General features: G+C 33.9%; 2 protein-coding genes across 2 annotated transcripts; one reads left to right on the top strand and one right to left on the bottom strand.

Moving 5' to 3' along the window:
* LOC109716179 lies at positions 1,743–7,224 on the bottom strand. The gene is made up of 4 exons (XM_020241508.1): positions 6,917–7,224; positions 5,983–6,125; positions 4,662–4,827; positions 1,743–1,909 (listed from the first exon to the last, which is right to left on the bottom strand). The coding sequence occupies exons 1-4, from the start codon at positions 7,221–7,223 to the stop codon at positions 1,743–1,745; spliced, it is 783 nt and encodes a 260-aa protein (XP_020097097.1). The 5' UTR covers position 7,224.
* On the top strand, positions 12,335–14,085 carry LOC109707959. The gene is made up of 2 exons (XM_020229508.1): positions 12,335–12,776; positions 13,864–14,085. Exons 1-2 carry the CDS (start codon positions 12,466–12,468, stop codon positions 13,871–13,873), a joined length of 321 nt encoding a protein of 106 aa, XP_020085097.1. The 5' UTR covers positions 12,335–12,465; the 3' UTR covers positions 13,874–14,085.

The following is a 14,286-nucleotide window of genomic DNA, read 5'->3' on the forward strand; positions in this document are numbered from 1 at the left end:
AAAGTCAAAATTAATGAATTTGATCTAGATATTCAATACGTAGATTCATCGTCTAACGAAACCGATCACTATCGAATTGGACCGTCCCATCATCCGAAACTTAATTGATTAAGTAACGGAGGCCCCATACTGTCGAAAGCATAGAGTCTAAACTCTCTCTCTCTATATATATATATATTAATATATATATAATATATATTATATATATATATATATATATAGAGTGAGGCTACTCATGCTATCGGAAGCCAGAGCCTTTCGTGCTTCCAGCTCGTTTTCGATGTTGCGACTTTCGAATCGTCGATCGGCTCCGTAAAACTTGATCTAGAGTATTTGGAGTATCTTAGAAAATAAATTTTATTATTTCGATATCATTTGCCTATAATCGAATGGGCTCAAAATCAACAATTTCAAATGGCCGTAGTGAGCCGTTTGCAAGTTTAACGGTGTAGAAATATCCAAATCAACGTAAATTTTGATAGAAAATTCTTATACTATATAAAACAAGATCAATATCTTTGAATTTAAAATTTTAATGTCATTATTACATTTTATAAGATTTTTATTTTCAGCTCGTTGATTTTGAGCCCCTGTTCACATAGGCAAATGATATCGTAAAATTAATAAAATTTATTTTCTAGTACTTCAAATACTCAGATCAAGTTTAACGGCCCGTCGACGAATTCGAAAGTCCAAACATCGAAAATGAGCTGGAAGCACGGAAGGCTCCGTGCTTCGATAGCATAGTAGCCCACTCTATATATATAATATATATATATATATATATATTATATATATATATATAGAGTTGAGCTAGAATACTCTCGATAGTAAACGAGCATTTTACTATCGAGTTGTTTCGATGATAGAGCTTCCAAATTGACGATCGGCTCCGTTAAATATAATTCTAAATCATTTAAACTACCTAGAATCAATTCACGCACTTCGATTTCTTCTTTTATCCATCTAGTGAACAGAAAATGAATGGTTGAAATGAAAATTCTTTAAAAAAATGATGATAGGAGTCTTGTAATCAGATCAAGAGTATAGATCTTGTTTAAAATGTTTAAAGAATTTTCTAACAAAAATCAATGTTTGGATATCTTACACCGTTAAACGAGAAAAACGTCTCTAATCCACCATTAAAATTACAAATTTTGAAACCCTTTGATCATTAGGCAAATGATGTCGAAAAGATTTGAAATTTGATTTAAAACACTTTAAGTGGTATAGATCATGTTCAACGGAGCCGATCGTCAATTTGGAAGCTCATATTCATCGAAAACAACTCGATAGTAAAATGCCCTGTTTACTATCGAGAGTATTCTATCTCAACTCTATATATTATATATAATATTATAGTAGGGTTAGAATACTTGTAAAAGTATCAAGGGGGTGATACTTGTTGTTTTTAGCCTTGGATGGAGAGATGTGAGGTTGAGATGATGGTGGTGGTGTGTGTAGGTTGGTGATAGTGAATAAGTGTTTAATCAAGGCTATTAATAATCAAAAAGTAGACTCCAATCCATTAAAATCTAATACACCATGATGGTGAACTTGTAAAAGTATCATAGCTCAACTCTATATATATATATATATATATATAATATATATTAACAATGAAGCAAAAGTTTGATTTAAAATGTAACATGAACTAAACTTTAAAATCTATTTCGCTGTTTATACGTCGGATCCTTTAAAAAGGGAAAAAAAAAAAAAAAAAAAAGTGAAACTTTTGATATTCAAAGGTAGAGATGATGAGCAAATTGATCTAACTCTCCCTTCTGCAATGCTCTGCAAATTGCCTCCAAAGCCCACACTTCGACAATTTGTAAGTAGTCATAACATCTCCGCTTACGTCGCTTTGAGCTCGAAACTGTTATCCTTTCTTTCTCGCTCTCCATCCTTTCTGCAATAAGAAAAGATAAACCGTAAAAATACAAATTTGATTTGCGAGAGTATGAACAACGCTCACACCTATTACAGCGTTGAATTTTTTATTTTTAGTTTCGATACTGTCGTACTTTTTTGACTTTTGATTCTGTCGAGTTAAACAGATAGTATAAAAAACTGAGAAAAGGAATTAATGGATAAATTGTGATAATTAAATGCTATGATGCAAGTTTAGATAATTGTATAATTAAACATCAGGCAATATAATATATATATAGAGTGAGGCTACTATGCTATTGGAAGCATGAGCTTCCGTGTTCACAGCTCGTTTTCAAATGTTGCGACTTTCAAATCGTCGATCGGCTCGTTAAACTTGATCTAGATATTTGAATATCTAGAATAAATTTATATTTTACGATATCATTGCCTATGAACGAAGGGCTCAAAATCAACGGTTGAAAATAAAAATCTTACAAAATGTAAAATGACATTAAAATTTTAAATCAAAGATATTGATCTTGTTTATATAGTATAAAGATTTTCTATCAATTTCATATGATTTGGATATTTACACCGTAAACTTGCAAACGGCTCACTATGGCCATTGAAATTTGTTATTTTGAGCATATTTCGATCACTAGGCAAATATGATCTCGAAAAATAATAAAATTTATTTTCTAGGTACTTCCAAATACTCTAGATCAAGTTTAACAGAGCCGATCGACGATTCGAAAGTCGCAACATCGAAAACAAGCTGGAAGCACGAAAGGCTCCGTGCTTCCGATAGCATAGTAGCCTTACTTCTATATATATATATATATATAATATATATTATATATATATATAATATATTATATGTAGTTAGTAAGTTCAATGCTTATTAACCTATATGAATTCCTAATGTTTTTGCCACGTGGCAAGTTTTTTTTCAACCCCACTTTCTATTCAATGACGTTGGCTTTTTCCCTCTCCCCAACCCTCTCTATTCAATGATCTCTAATCAATGTACTCTTTAATTTATACGTTACTTATTTTTCTCTTCAATATTGGTCATTTATTCTCCCTCAAATCTCTTTTCAACGTCAAACCCTTCACCTCTTCCTGTCCTTTAAAACCACAAGAATTAATTAATCCAAAATGCAACATTTAATTATATACACCATATTTCACCAATGAGTAAGCTTTGTAATTCCAATCCACTCCCCACCTCCATTAACCCGGGCCCCCGAACCCTCTCTCTTTTGTATTGCCTCACCTCCATTAACCCGGGCCCCCGAACCCCCTCTCTTTTGTATTGCCTGTTATTTTTCATGCAAAAAAGAACATTATCATCTAATCTCCCACCCCACATTCATCTTGCTTTCTCTCTCGTGTTAGTGAAGTTGATGAGGATGATGATGAAGAAAAAGAACATGCAAAGAACGTTGTCTCTTTCAAGAAGTATCGTCCTGCAAATCCGAGCGGCGATCCATATAAGTGCCCGCTGGGTTGATTCAGCTGCGTTAGAGCTAGCTCTTTTTTTTTTTTTTTTTTCCTTTCACAACGGAATGTTCAAGGGTCACATAATATAATAAAATTGTATGTCTTTTACTGTATTTCAATGATTTTAAAAAAAATTATATAAACTTCTAACTATAATTTTATGCTTTTAACAATTAAATTTAGTCATGCAAATTGACCGTACTTAACATGGTATAGTTTTCTATATATCAATAAGCTGTAAATATAAATTTTATTAAAATTTTAAAAATTTGCTTTTATTATCTATCCACTGTATTGCGCTGATCTCTACACTAGTTTGTAATAAACTTCAATATTGTTGATATAAGAATGTAGAATAAGCAACAAATATAATAAAGAGATTACATTAGTCCGCGTTGTTGGATTGTTGGAAGATCACATCTCAACGTGGTTTCAGGGAATGAGTACCAAACCAACCGGCAAAAACCTAGCAAGCTATTTTAATTAAGTAATTTTTTCTTTAAATGTGTTTTGATTAAGTGGTTTATTGTGTTCTTGTCTAAAACAACATATGTATATTGAGTAGAATTTGTGCCATTTTACGTGCAGACCAATTCGTAGCGTGGACTAGAACAAAATACTATTATAAGCAATTTACATTATTTAGAAAAGTCTATATATAAAAAATTATAAAATTTAAAAATTTCATGCAAAAGCATCAATCTATCGAATAACCACAATAATTAACAATAGAAAAAAGGCGACCGCTTGGTTGTGATATATCGACATTTTGAATACTATCAAATGTAAGCAGTCTATCTTATCTCATCACTTACTTCAATCTCAGTCACGGACTGCAACTTTAATTTTTGGTTAAGTTACTCTTTAATTTGAATTTAATTCCTTTAATGGTCACTTTTACAAAGGTTTTTAAATTCGAAATTATTTACAGTTCGAAAATAATGTCTGGTCACATATTACTAGCTAAATCAGTAGTTCAACCACTGAATTAATTGACGTCAGTATATTCAGACTATATAAAAAATATTTACGAAGTATTGTATATATTATTTTTTAATATTATTATGTTATTATATATAATTAAAGATCTATCCAAAGTATTTATTGATTATTAAAAAACTGACACATATTTTAATTAATCATTAAAATATTAAATAAAAATAATTAAACTAGGATAGTTTTTTTTTTTAAATGGAACCAGCTAACAGTCGCTAGTTGAACCACTGGTCTGAACGGATCCAAGCGAGTTTTGAGCAAGTATGGTTTCATGGGTTGAATCGAATCACGTTGGGCGTTACACAACCGGTCTACGAACGCTCGGTGTTCCGTGTTCCCGTCCTTAAACGAGTCTGGTATCGACATGTCAGCAGCAGGAGACAGGTAAAGACCAACACGCCACATATCCGCACTCCGGGGGAATTTTCCCGACATTGTCAAATACCGCCTTGACCACTAAAAAACAAGCAAAATTTTTGTTCCAATTTTTCTACATTTCCCTACACAAAAACTGATGATTTTATATATATATATATATAGTTTGGTTGGAATACTATTGATAGCACGAAGTATTTGATGCTATCAAATTTTCTACCGTTAAATTTATCTCTTTTATCATTTTTATCCGTTCGATTATACTATTCAACCAACTATCCACTCAACCCTAGAAGACCTACATCATCCTAATCGCACATCTTTGAATCTAAGGATAAAAAACTTTATAGCATCAAGTTATTGGTGCTATTAATAATATTTCAGCCTAGTTCTATATATATATATATATATATATATATATATATAGAGAGAGAGAGAGAGAGAGAGAGAGAGAGAGAGAGAGAGTACGTCTTTTGAAAGTACGGAGGTCTCCGTATTTATAATTTATTTTAAATGATAGGACATCCGATTCGACTATCGGCTCTATTAGGTATAATCTACCATATTAGAACTATTTAGAAATCAAAATTCATAATTTTTTACATTATTTAATTACCAAGTGATCAAAATATCTCAAAATTAACTATTTTAATGATTGATGTGGCACGTTTTTAAATTCAACGGTGTAAAGCAATCCAAATTATATGAAACTTTAATAGAAAACTTTACTTAACATCAATAGCAAGATCAATACTTGTGATTTGAAATTTGAGTCTCTTATCACTGGTTTTTATAAAATTTTTATTTTAAGCCGTTCATTTTGAGGCTATTCATTCACTAGATAAATGAAATCAAAAAATTATGAAATTTTGTTTTTAGATAGTTCTAATAGTATAGATCATGTCTAATGGAATTAATCGCCGAATCGGATGTCCCATCATTGAAAATAACTTAAAAGCATGAAAATCTCTGTACTTTCGAAAGCATAGGAGCCTAGCTCTCTCTCTCTCTCTCTCTCTCTCTCTCTATAGTATGTAAATAGTTCAAATTGTTATGAACAATCAATGTGCGTTTCTAATGTGTTGGATTTTGGAATCAGTTTTTTTATGTCATATTTGTTAATATGTTAACAGTTTATAAAAATTATGTTATAAAAACGTGTAGCAGTACAGCTAAAATAGACAATAAAGTATTTTTTACTAAAATTAAAATGATCACCCAAATAATGATATTTACCGTTTCAGAAGAGCTCTCATTGCTCGCATTTCCTCCTCCTCCTTCGTCGCTCTCCTGAAGCTTAGCCTTCTTCTTCCTCTCTTGCCTCGCTATCAACTTGCTTAGCTTCACGTGTCTTCTCGATCCGAACACTTTAAGCACATCTATAAACCAACAAGAAGTATGAGTGTCTATTTGTTACTAAATCCTCAACGGCACGTTTAGTAATTGAATAATATTTGAAGCGTTTCATGTTTTTATTCATAGAATAAGTTAATATTCTAGAATAGAGCGGCATGAAAGAAAATTTAGATTTGGTTTTTACATTTTATTTTTTTAAGGATAATCAAAATCATGTTTTGTTATTTTTTTAAAAATTTATGGAGAATAATGGACAAAGGCGCAGCGTGCAAAACCATATAAAAGGGTAGGTAAGAATGGAATAACGTATGGCACAAAAATAACGCGAAAGATAAATAGAAAAATAGATTTTAGAGATGGCGAAATAAGTCTTAACGGATTGTTTCAGAATAATCTGTAATAAACTATTTTGACTAGAATAAATTATTCTCAGCAAAATATTTTATCCTTTAGTTATTTTATTACCAAATGCAACCTAAGTAACTAAAGAGCGATATTTAATCTTTTATACGGTTAATTTGTGAAATAAAAATTATTCTCTGAAAACTTAAGCTATTAAACAGCTGCTGGTACTTCGAGCAGTTACATTCAATGCAAAGTAAGTAAATGTATCTCTACTCTTGGTAACGTTGGATGTGAACTTTTAATCTTTAGATACTAAAAAGAAATTTTCTAAGCAAATGCCAAAAGCATGGAAACCACAAGTACTCCACCAATTCAATCGTCTACATACTCTATTACATAGAATTTGTAAATATATAAAAAAACAACAACGATACCAAACGAGGCGATAGAATATATACGGCAACGCTACCTTCGAAGGTGACGAGGCGGTAGACGCGGCCGATGTGGAGGGGATCGTCGGGGCGGAGCAGCTTCACATGCGCCACCGGTGCAGCAGCACGGCTACCACCGTCGCCGTCGGGGGAAGCAGAGGACGACGAGTTACCAGAAGCAGAGCTACGCGGAGCAGCGACGACGACAACCGCGACGTAGTGACCAGGGTTTGCGGCCATGACGTTGCTCGCCGCGACCGTCCAGTAGACTCTCTCGACCCTACCTCCTGGGTGTTCGATCACCGCTGCCGCCGCCACCGCCTCCGCCGCTTGGCAATTCCCCATCTCTCTCTCTGTATCTATCTCTCAAAATGTCTAAATTTCTTTCTCTATAGCTTTTGGAAACTTGTGTATATATAGCAATGGAATTTGTGTGTTAAATAAGGTACAAGCGCATTTTCTTGTACCGAACAAAGGATCTACTATTTGACCACCACTTTATTTACGTGTGCGAGGGTTTAATTGGGCGCTATTAAAGTTGTATCGTAGTTTTTCTATTTAAAGTTGATAAAAAGTTGTGTTTGGTGTTGTTGTATAGGTGGCTGGTTCAGCGCGTGGGAAAAGAAAAATTAAGAAATACAAGAAGTTATTGCGTGGTCTCCGTGCACGTGTACATTAATTTATTCCATTTAAACCCTTGAATATATATAAATTATAAGATGGCCATTGAATGCACGACCTCACAGAAAAATTAGTTCAGAATATGAAATATATATTCACATTTTTAGAAAACACGCTTAATATATACACGATGAATGTGAAATACACGTAAAATTTTAAGATCAGATAAGATATGAGGATTTAACTTGTAATAATAATACGCCTGCAGGTATAATATCTAATATATTCTTCAAAATTTAAAAACTATCTTATTTATTTCTGGACGACCAAAATACACTTATTAATTTTTAAATTTGTTTTCAAATACATTTTTTTTAAGGATTTGCTAATGAAATTAAATTTTATTAAAAAGAATACTTTGAGTATTGAGGGATAAATCTAAAAGTTTTTATTATAAGTGAGTGGGCGTAACTGCGTAAGCGTGGGTGTAAATTTTTTTTTTAATTATTTGTTATATTAAGAAATTTTGAACTTGTGGGCGCGAAATTTAACGAGTTTCGTCTCCTTTTCCAGTGGTAGGTCATTTTTGAAGACGTTATTGGTTGCTTTCACTGGCCACCATGTTTGGTATTTAATTTTTTTGGTAACTTCTCACCATATACGCTTCAAACATGGAATATAAAATAATTAAATTCCATTCCATGCCTCAAAATGAGGCATTTTTATGATTTTATTTCCTGTCACGAGGAGATCTACTATTATGATTTATATATATTTGGATGTATATAGTCACTATTTGTTGAAAACTAGTTGAGATTATTCTTCATGCGCTACTAACACATAAGCACTTTTTTAAAAAATTAATTATGCGCAGTGTAAAATCGTGAAAAATAATTTTTATAAAAATTTTTTTTTATGTTTTTGTAGTGTTTGATTTGTACAAAAGAAAAGTAGTTTTTCATCTATATTTATTTGGTTGAACGAAAAAAATTTATGTTTGTTCGGTTTGCTGAAAAAAATTAAATGAAAATAATTTTTAGGCAGTTTGAATTTTCGTTTTCTACTGAAAAATAGCAAAAAATAAAATTTCAGCTTTTTCTCGATTCGTAAAAATATTCTTACGTCGAACCAAACAAACAAAAAAGTATTTTTTATACCGAAAGTAATTTTTATGCCAAACCAAACGCCTCTTAAGTACAAAAAGTAAAAACCAAGATTTATATAGATCGACAATTACTAAGTCTACAGAGAAAGTGAAAAAGATATGCTTCACTAATAAAATAAAATTGAGTTTTATGGTGAAAATTTTTTTTCTTTTTATTTTATGAAAAGTCTCAGATAATATTATCTAAATAAAACTTTTTTATATTTTAATTAAAGAATTAAAAATAATAATATAACTTGTTCTATTTACTAAACAAATAACCCGAGAGGAGCCACCAAACTTAATTAAATTATATCCCTGGACCCACTCCACGGGCCCACCAGGAGAAAGCCACCTCTCCGGGGCTCCAATTCCAAAGCCTATTGATAATATATCGCATAAACCCGGTCTACACGGATGGTACATAATTAGTAGTATATTACTCCTACTATTTGACTTTAAATTATTCAAACTTATCTACATGTGCTCCACGGCCACGTTTAGCTGAGCAATTAGAGCCCGACTTATATTTGCTGGTGAATTATAGACTAATTAATAATAATTATCATACAATTAATTTTTTATATTAATCACTAAAGTTGGACTTCTTTTATGTCTCTTCATTTTCTCATCACATTATTTTCTCTCCTTGAAACTTTTGGTCACTAATAGGATCATGTAAACTAAATTTAGACAGTGTCTAAGTTTCTTCATTGTCACAGAATTTGTTATGACATCAGTTATATTATTTTTTGTAAAAATTTACATAAGCTGAATTTTATGATCACCTTCACTAGCGAGCTCTCACAATTTACGATATTTAAAAAACTATGTGCTTCATTCTCATGTAGTAAACTAAATTTCTTGCGAGATAAATAACATCTCTGACTATCACAATTAGTGGTCATCTTTTTCTATACGATCCTAAGTTAATCAACCAAACCTCTAAATTAGACTGCATCCATAACTGCTTCGATTGTCGCCATATACTACATCTCGATATTTAACAAAATTACACTATGCCGTAACGTAGACTTCCAATTGATAGATCCACTGCCGAGCAAAAACACGTCAGCTGTAATAGACCAATGCATGTCGGAATCACCAATATATACAGTCGGAATTTATAAAACCTTTTACTTCACCATTATCAAAATCTGCCAAATAGAAATTTTGCATATTTGTTGTGCTCTTAAGATACCGCGAAATCAACTTCCAAGGACTTGTAAGCTGTAATGGACCAATGCCCGTCAGAATTACCAATATATATAGTCAGAATCTACAATCCCTTACTTCACCATTATCGAAATCTGCCAAATAGAAAATTTTCATATTCGTCCGCAAAGTTAATGTCAAGGCGTCTTAGTGCTATTTTTCTTGATTTGATATTCGTCGGCTATTGGAATTAAAGGACAGCGAAAACTTACAAACTGACTAGCCAATATATCTATGAACCGAAATCGGATCGGATTGCTTGTCTTACTAGCCTTCTTGGGTCGTCCTTGTCTCGATACTTTTGCATCTTCTATGTACCTCAATTTTTTCTATACCCGTTGCGAATCGGATGCGAAGAGGGCTACTAGAGTGCTCTTCTATATTCACACTCCAAAACTCTGGAAACATAAGTGGACATCTTAGAGAGAAAGAAGAAAGAGAAGAAGGAAGAAATCTCTAGTTTTTGAATATTTTCGTAGAAATACACTACCTGCGAAATGAACAAAAAATCAGATTTAAAGCAAATTATAGCATACAACAAGCAACCGACCTTATTATCATTTGATATCTTTGACATAGAATTTATCTCTCATCTCCGTACACTGTGCAACGTACCAATGCGATAACGTCCATAACGTATTCGGCTAAGTCCAAGATGTACATTATTCATTCTACTACTGATATATGAAATTCATCAAGCATATTGTCCCTGCGCACCTGCATGTTAGGAGTCTGTTTCCTTGTTCGATCGTATCCAACGCTCGTCCATCATACGACGATTAGGTCCAATTATACATAACACTCGAACAATCCCCTCACCTCTAGATGCCTCACCGTCTCGAACAATCCCCTAACCTCTGGATGCCTCACCTCACCGTCCTAAATGTATCTACTACTTGTCAAGAGTGTTAGGCTTAGTTTGGTATCGAGGCCTATCCAACGCTAATCGTAACCGACTCATCGCGATATACGAAATGCAATATTACATACGAAAATAAACAGAATATTTTTTCAACGTATTTTTTCACTGTAACGCAATCTCTCCGCAATTCCAAACGAAGCCTTAGTCATTAATCTCCACTCCATATTTTAACAATTGGTCACAAATTGCAATGATCTTAGATATCAAATAACCAACTCAAACCTTAATTGGATCGGGATCCCATTGTATAGCCCAAGACACATCACCGATATCCCAACTAAGGGACATATATAATTTAAGGGCTTCCAACTAAGGTAATCAATTAGGGGTCATAGGTGAAAAGTGATGGTATATATTCAACTAGAATTCTCAGAGGTTTTCTAAGTTCAAATCCGATACGTACGATCGCTCCGAATTCTTGAATAGCCCAGATATAAAGTCTTTTTATTGTTAAATATTATTATTTTACTTATTAAATAAAAAAAAATATTTTATTTGAGATGTTTACTAGATTAGAAATATCTTTTGATTTATACTATTTTTATTTAGATTTCTTAAAGTGATTGCAGGCTTATACATAAGAGTTTTCCCTTTATAAAATGGTCAACTTTTTTTTAGGAGCATGTAACATATTATCCGCTTCATTCATAAAGAAAATGAACTAGCATAGAATAGTGAGACAATCAAATCTCGAAGGAGAGTGCCGATCTATAACTTTTTTTTCAAAAAAAAAACATCAAAATGGCCTTCATTTGAAAAATTTTCTATAAAAAATTGTTGCTTTTTAGTGGTCTCTCCGTTTGGTTATAAGAAAAATAAGTTTTTATAAAAAAAATTATTTTTCATATTTTATAAAAAACTAATATTTTTATTTTTAAAAAAAATTTAAAAAAAATGAGTTTTTTATGAAATATAAAAAAATGTTTAAAAGTGGAATTGAGCTTTTATGCTTTTAAAAGTACAAGTTATTGATGCTTATAAATTTTTGGTCATTGGATTAAGGGATGTGCAATTAGAATGATGTGGGACTTTTAGGCAGCGTTTGGTTAGGGAATAGGAATAGGAATAGGCCCTTATGCCCCTTTATACCCAAACGCTAATTTTTTACACGAGAATAGTAGTTCTCGGTTATCCCCACTAACACCTTCATTTTCTATATAAAACTATCTAAAATTGTTCTTATTCCCGGGAACAACCCAATTTTCATCCAAACATTATTTTTCTTATTCCCATACTTGTACTTATCCCTGTAATAACTAGTTCTTGTTTATACCCGAACCAAACGATACCTTAGGATATTCAGGTTGGTTGAATAGTATGATCTAGCGGGTGGAAATGATCAAAAGAGTAAATCTAACGGTAAAAATTTACAAGCATCAAATATTTGGTGATTTTACCAGCACTATAGCCAGACTCTTTAAAAGTGAACGAGATGGATAAAATTTTTTTTTAGGAAAAATTCAATCTTTGGACGAACCAAGCAACCCCTAATTGCAAGTTCGCACCCAACCGAACCATGCCCGCGCATAGTGGTGGTCTTTTAGTCCACAACTCCATGGGCCGCAATTGCATCCGATCCATTTCCATCTCTAAACCCTGAAACAGCAGGCAAGCTCGTCGGGCCGCCTTCCCCAGCTCTCCTCGCCAGCCGCTCCCCCCTTTGCGTGCTATCGGCGGCCGGCGGCATGAACGGGATGGCGCGGGGGCTGTCGTGGCTGGTCCGGCAGCGGGCGGAAGCCGTGCAGCAGCAGCAGCAGCAGTGGCAGCAGGCGCGGGGGATTCGGGTGCAGGTGCGGAACGACAACCTGGAGCAGGCGCTGACGGTGATGGAGCGGAAGATGCGGGCCAGCGGCATGGAGCGCCTCATCCGCCGCCAGGTCGACCACCACCTCAAGAACTCCGAGAAGCGCGTCCTCGCCCGCAAGAACCTCATGCTCCGCGTCCGATCCCAGGACCTCGCCCGCAAGCTCCGCACCATCCTCCTCAAGAAGATCAGGTCCCCACGACTTTCTTTTTAAGAAGAAACATCGAAATTTTTGATTCTACGATCTTTGAGTGCTCTTTCTAGTTTAGAATTTGTACGCACTGCTTAGTTTAGCAGGCTTGATTTGAGTATCTTATATGATTCACGGCAATTGTATGACTGAATTTAAAGTAATTGAAAGATTTGAGAAGTCGTAGCTGCTTCTGTCTCTTTCGATGGTGCGATGAGTCGAGATGTGCTTTATAATTCGATTTGCGGCGGCGCAGAATTCGCTATTGATGAGCCATTTTGTTACCATAGAGGCCTGAGGACTACGTCTTTTGAGTCTAGCGTATGCATCGGTTAGGAGGCCAGTAACTAGGATCATCTCTTTCCGATCAGCAATGCTGCATCTTGTTTGCTTTTTGGTTCTTAGAGGGTTTCGTCATAGTTGGGTTCTTGTGTTGCAATCCTCTCTTACTAGCAAACAATGTGGAGATTGTTCTCTATTCCGGCTTGGAGGAATATATGGGATCCGTAACTTTTAATTCTTATGTCGGTGCCAGGTTTCCATTTGTCATTGCCTCCTAAGAACTTGTGTCACTAGTTAGGATTAGTCAGACTAACTTCTTTGCCAAACGGCATTGCTTACGAGGAGTAGATGTTGGAGTTGTTTTACTTGGAAGAAAGGCTGACAATTCTGGCTTTCTTGGAGTTAACTTCTTCAACAACGAATAATGACGCTAACAGAATGCAATAAGAAAACGTAATAATATTGAAGTTGGTTGGTGGTTTTATCCCTATCAACCAACTCGAGATTATACTAAGTCGCTAACTGATAGGGGCTGTTTACTCCAGTTTATATTAGCGGATGGTAAGGTATTCTGCTGATATGAGGTGTATTAGAATTCTGTTTCTTTATTCTGATTCTCCCAGATTTCAACTAAAACATATGAATAGATGGTTATCTTCTTACCGCAATATCTCTTTGTGTTACTACACTTAATTTCTGGTCTGTGAAGCATTCAATTGGTTATCTTCTTAAATCCACGCATTTAGTTAGGACCTCTCTCTTATTTGCAATTAAACTGATTTATATCATTCATTGGCCGTAATGCAGGGGTCAGTGAGAACAGTTCCTCTACTGAGAGTAATGTTGGAGGGAAGCACTTTACGGCACTAGCGAAAAAGGGTATTTCTTTTCCTTTCTTGTCTAAGCGTGCTGATGCTTAATTTGATAAATCCCTGTTTAAAGAATACACTAAGAATCTTAGGAAAATGTTACTGATAAGATGTTCTTGAATATATTCAGCATGATTTTCTTTGGGGACCTTTTGCTGCATTTCGCATTGCTTATAGTTTTGGTTTTTTGTTTTTGCTTATTTCTATGTTGTTGCATGAACCTGTAAAAAGACCACTTTATATTTGGACCTCTTCACATGTTAGATAATGGAATATAAAAAAGAAAAGCTAATATGCTTTGTGCTTTATTGTGAATATAATAGGGTTTGCAAGTCGTGTTGCGAAAGCAAAATTAAAGGAG

Source organism: Ananas comosus, linkage group 1, assembly GCF_001540865.1.
Source record: "Ananas comosus cultivar F153 linkage group 1, ASM154086v1, whole genome shotgun sequence".
Taxonomy (NCBI): domain Eukaryota; kingdom Viridiplantae; phylum Streptophyta; class Magnoliopsida; order Poales; family Bromeliaceae; genus Ananas; species Ananas comosus.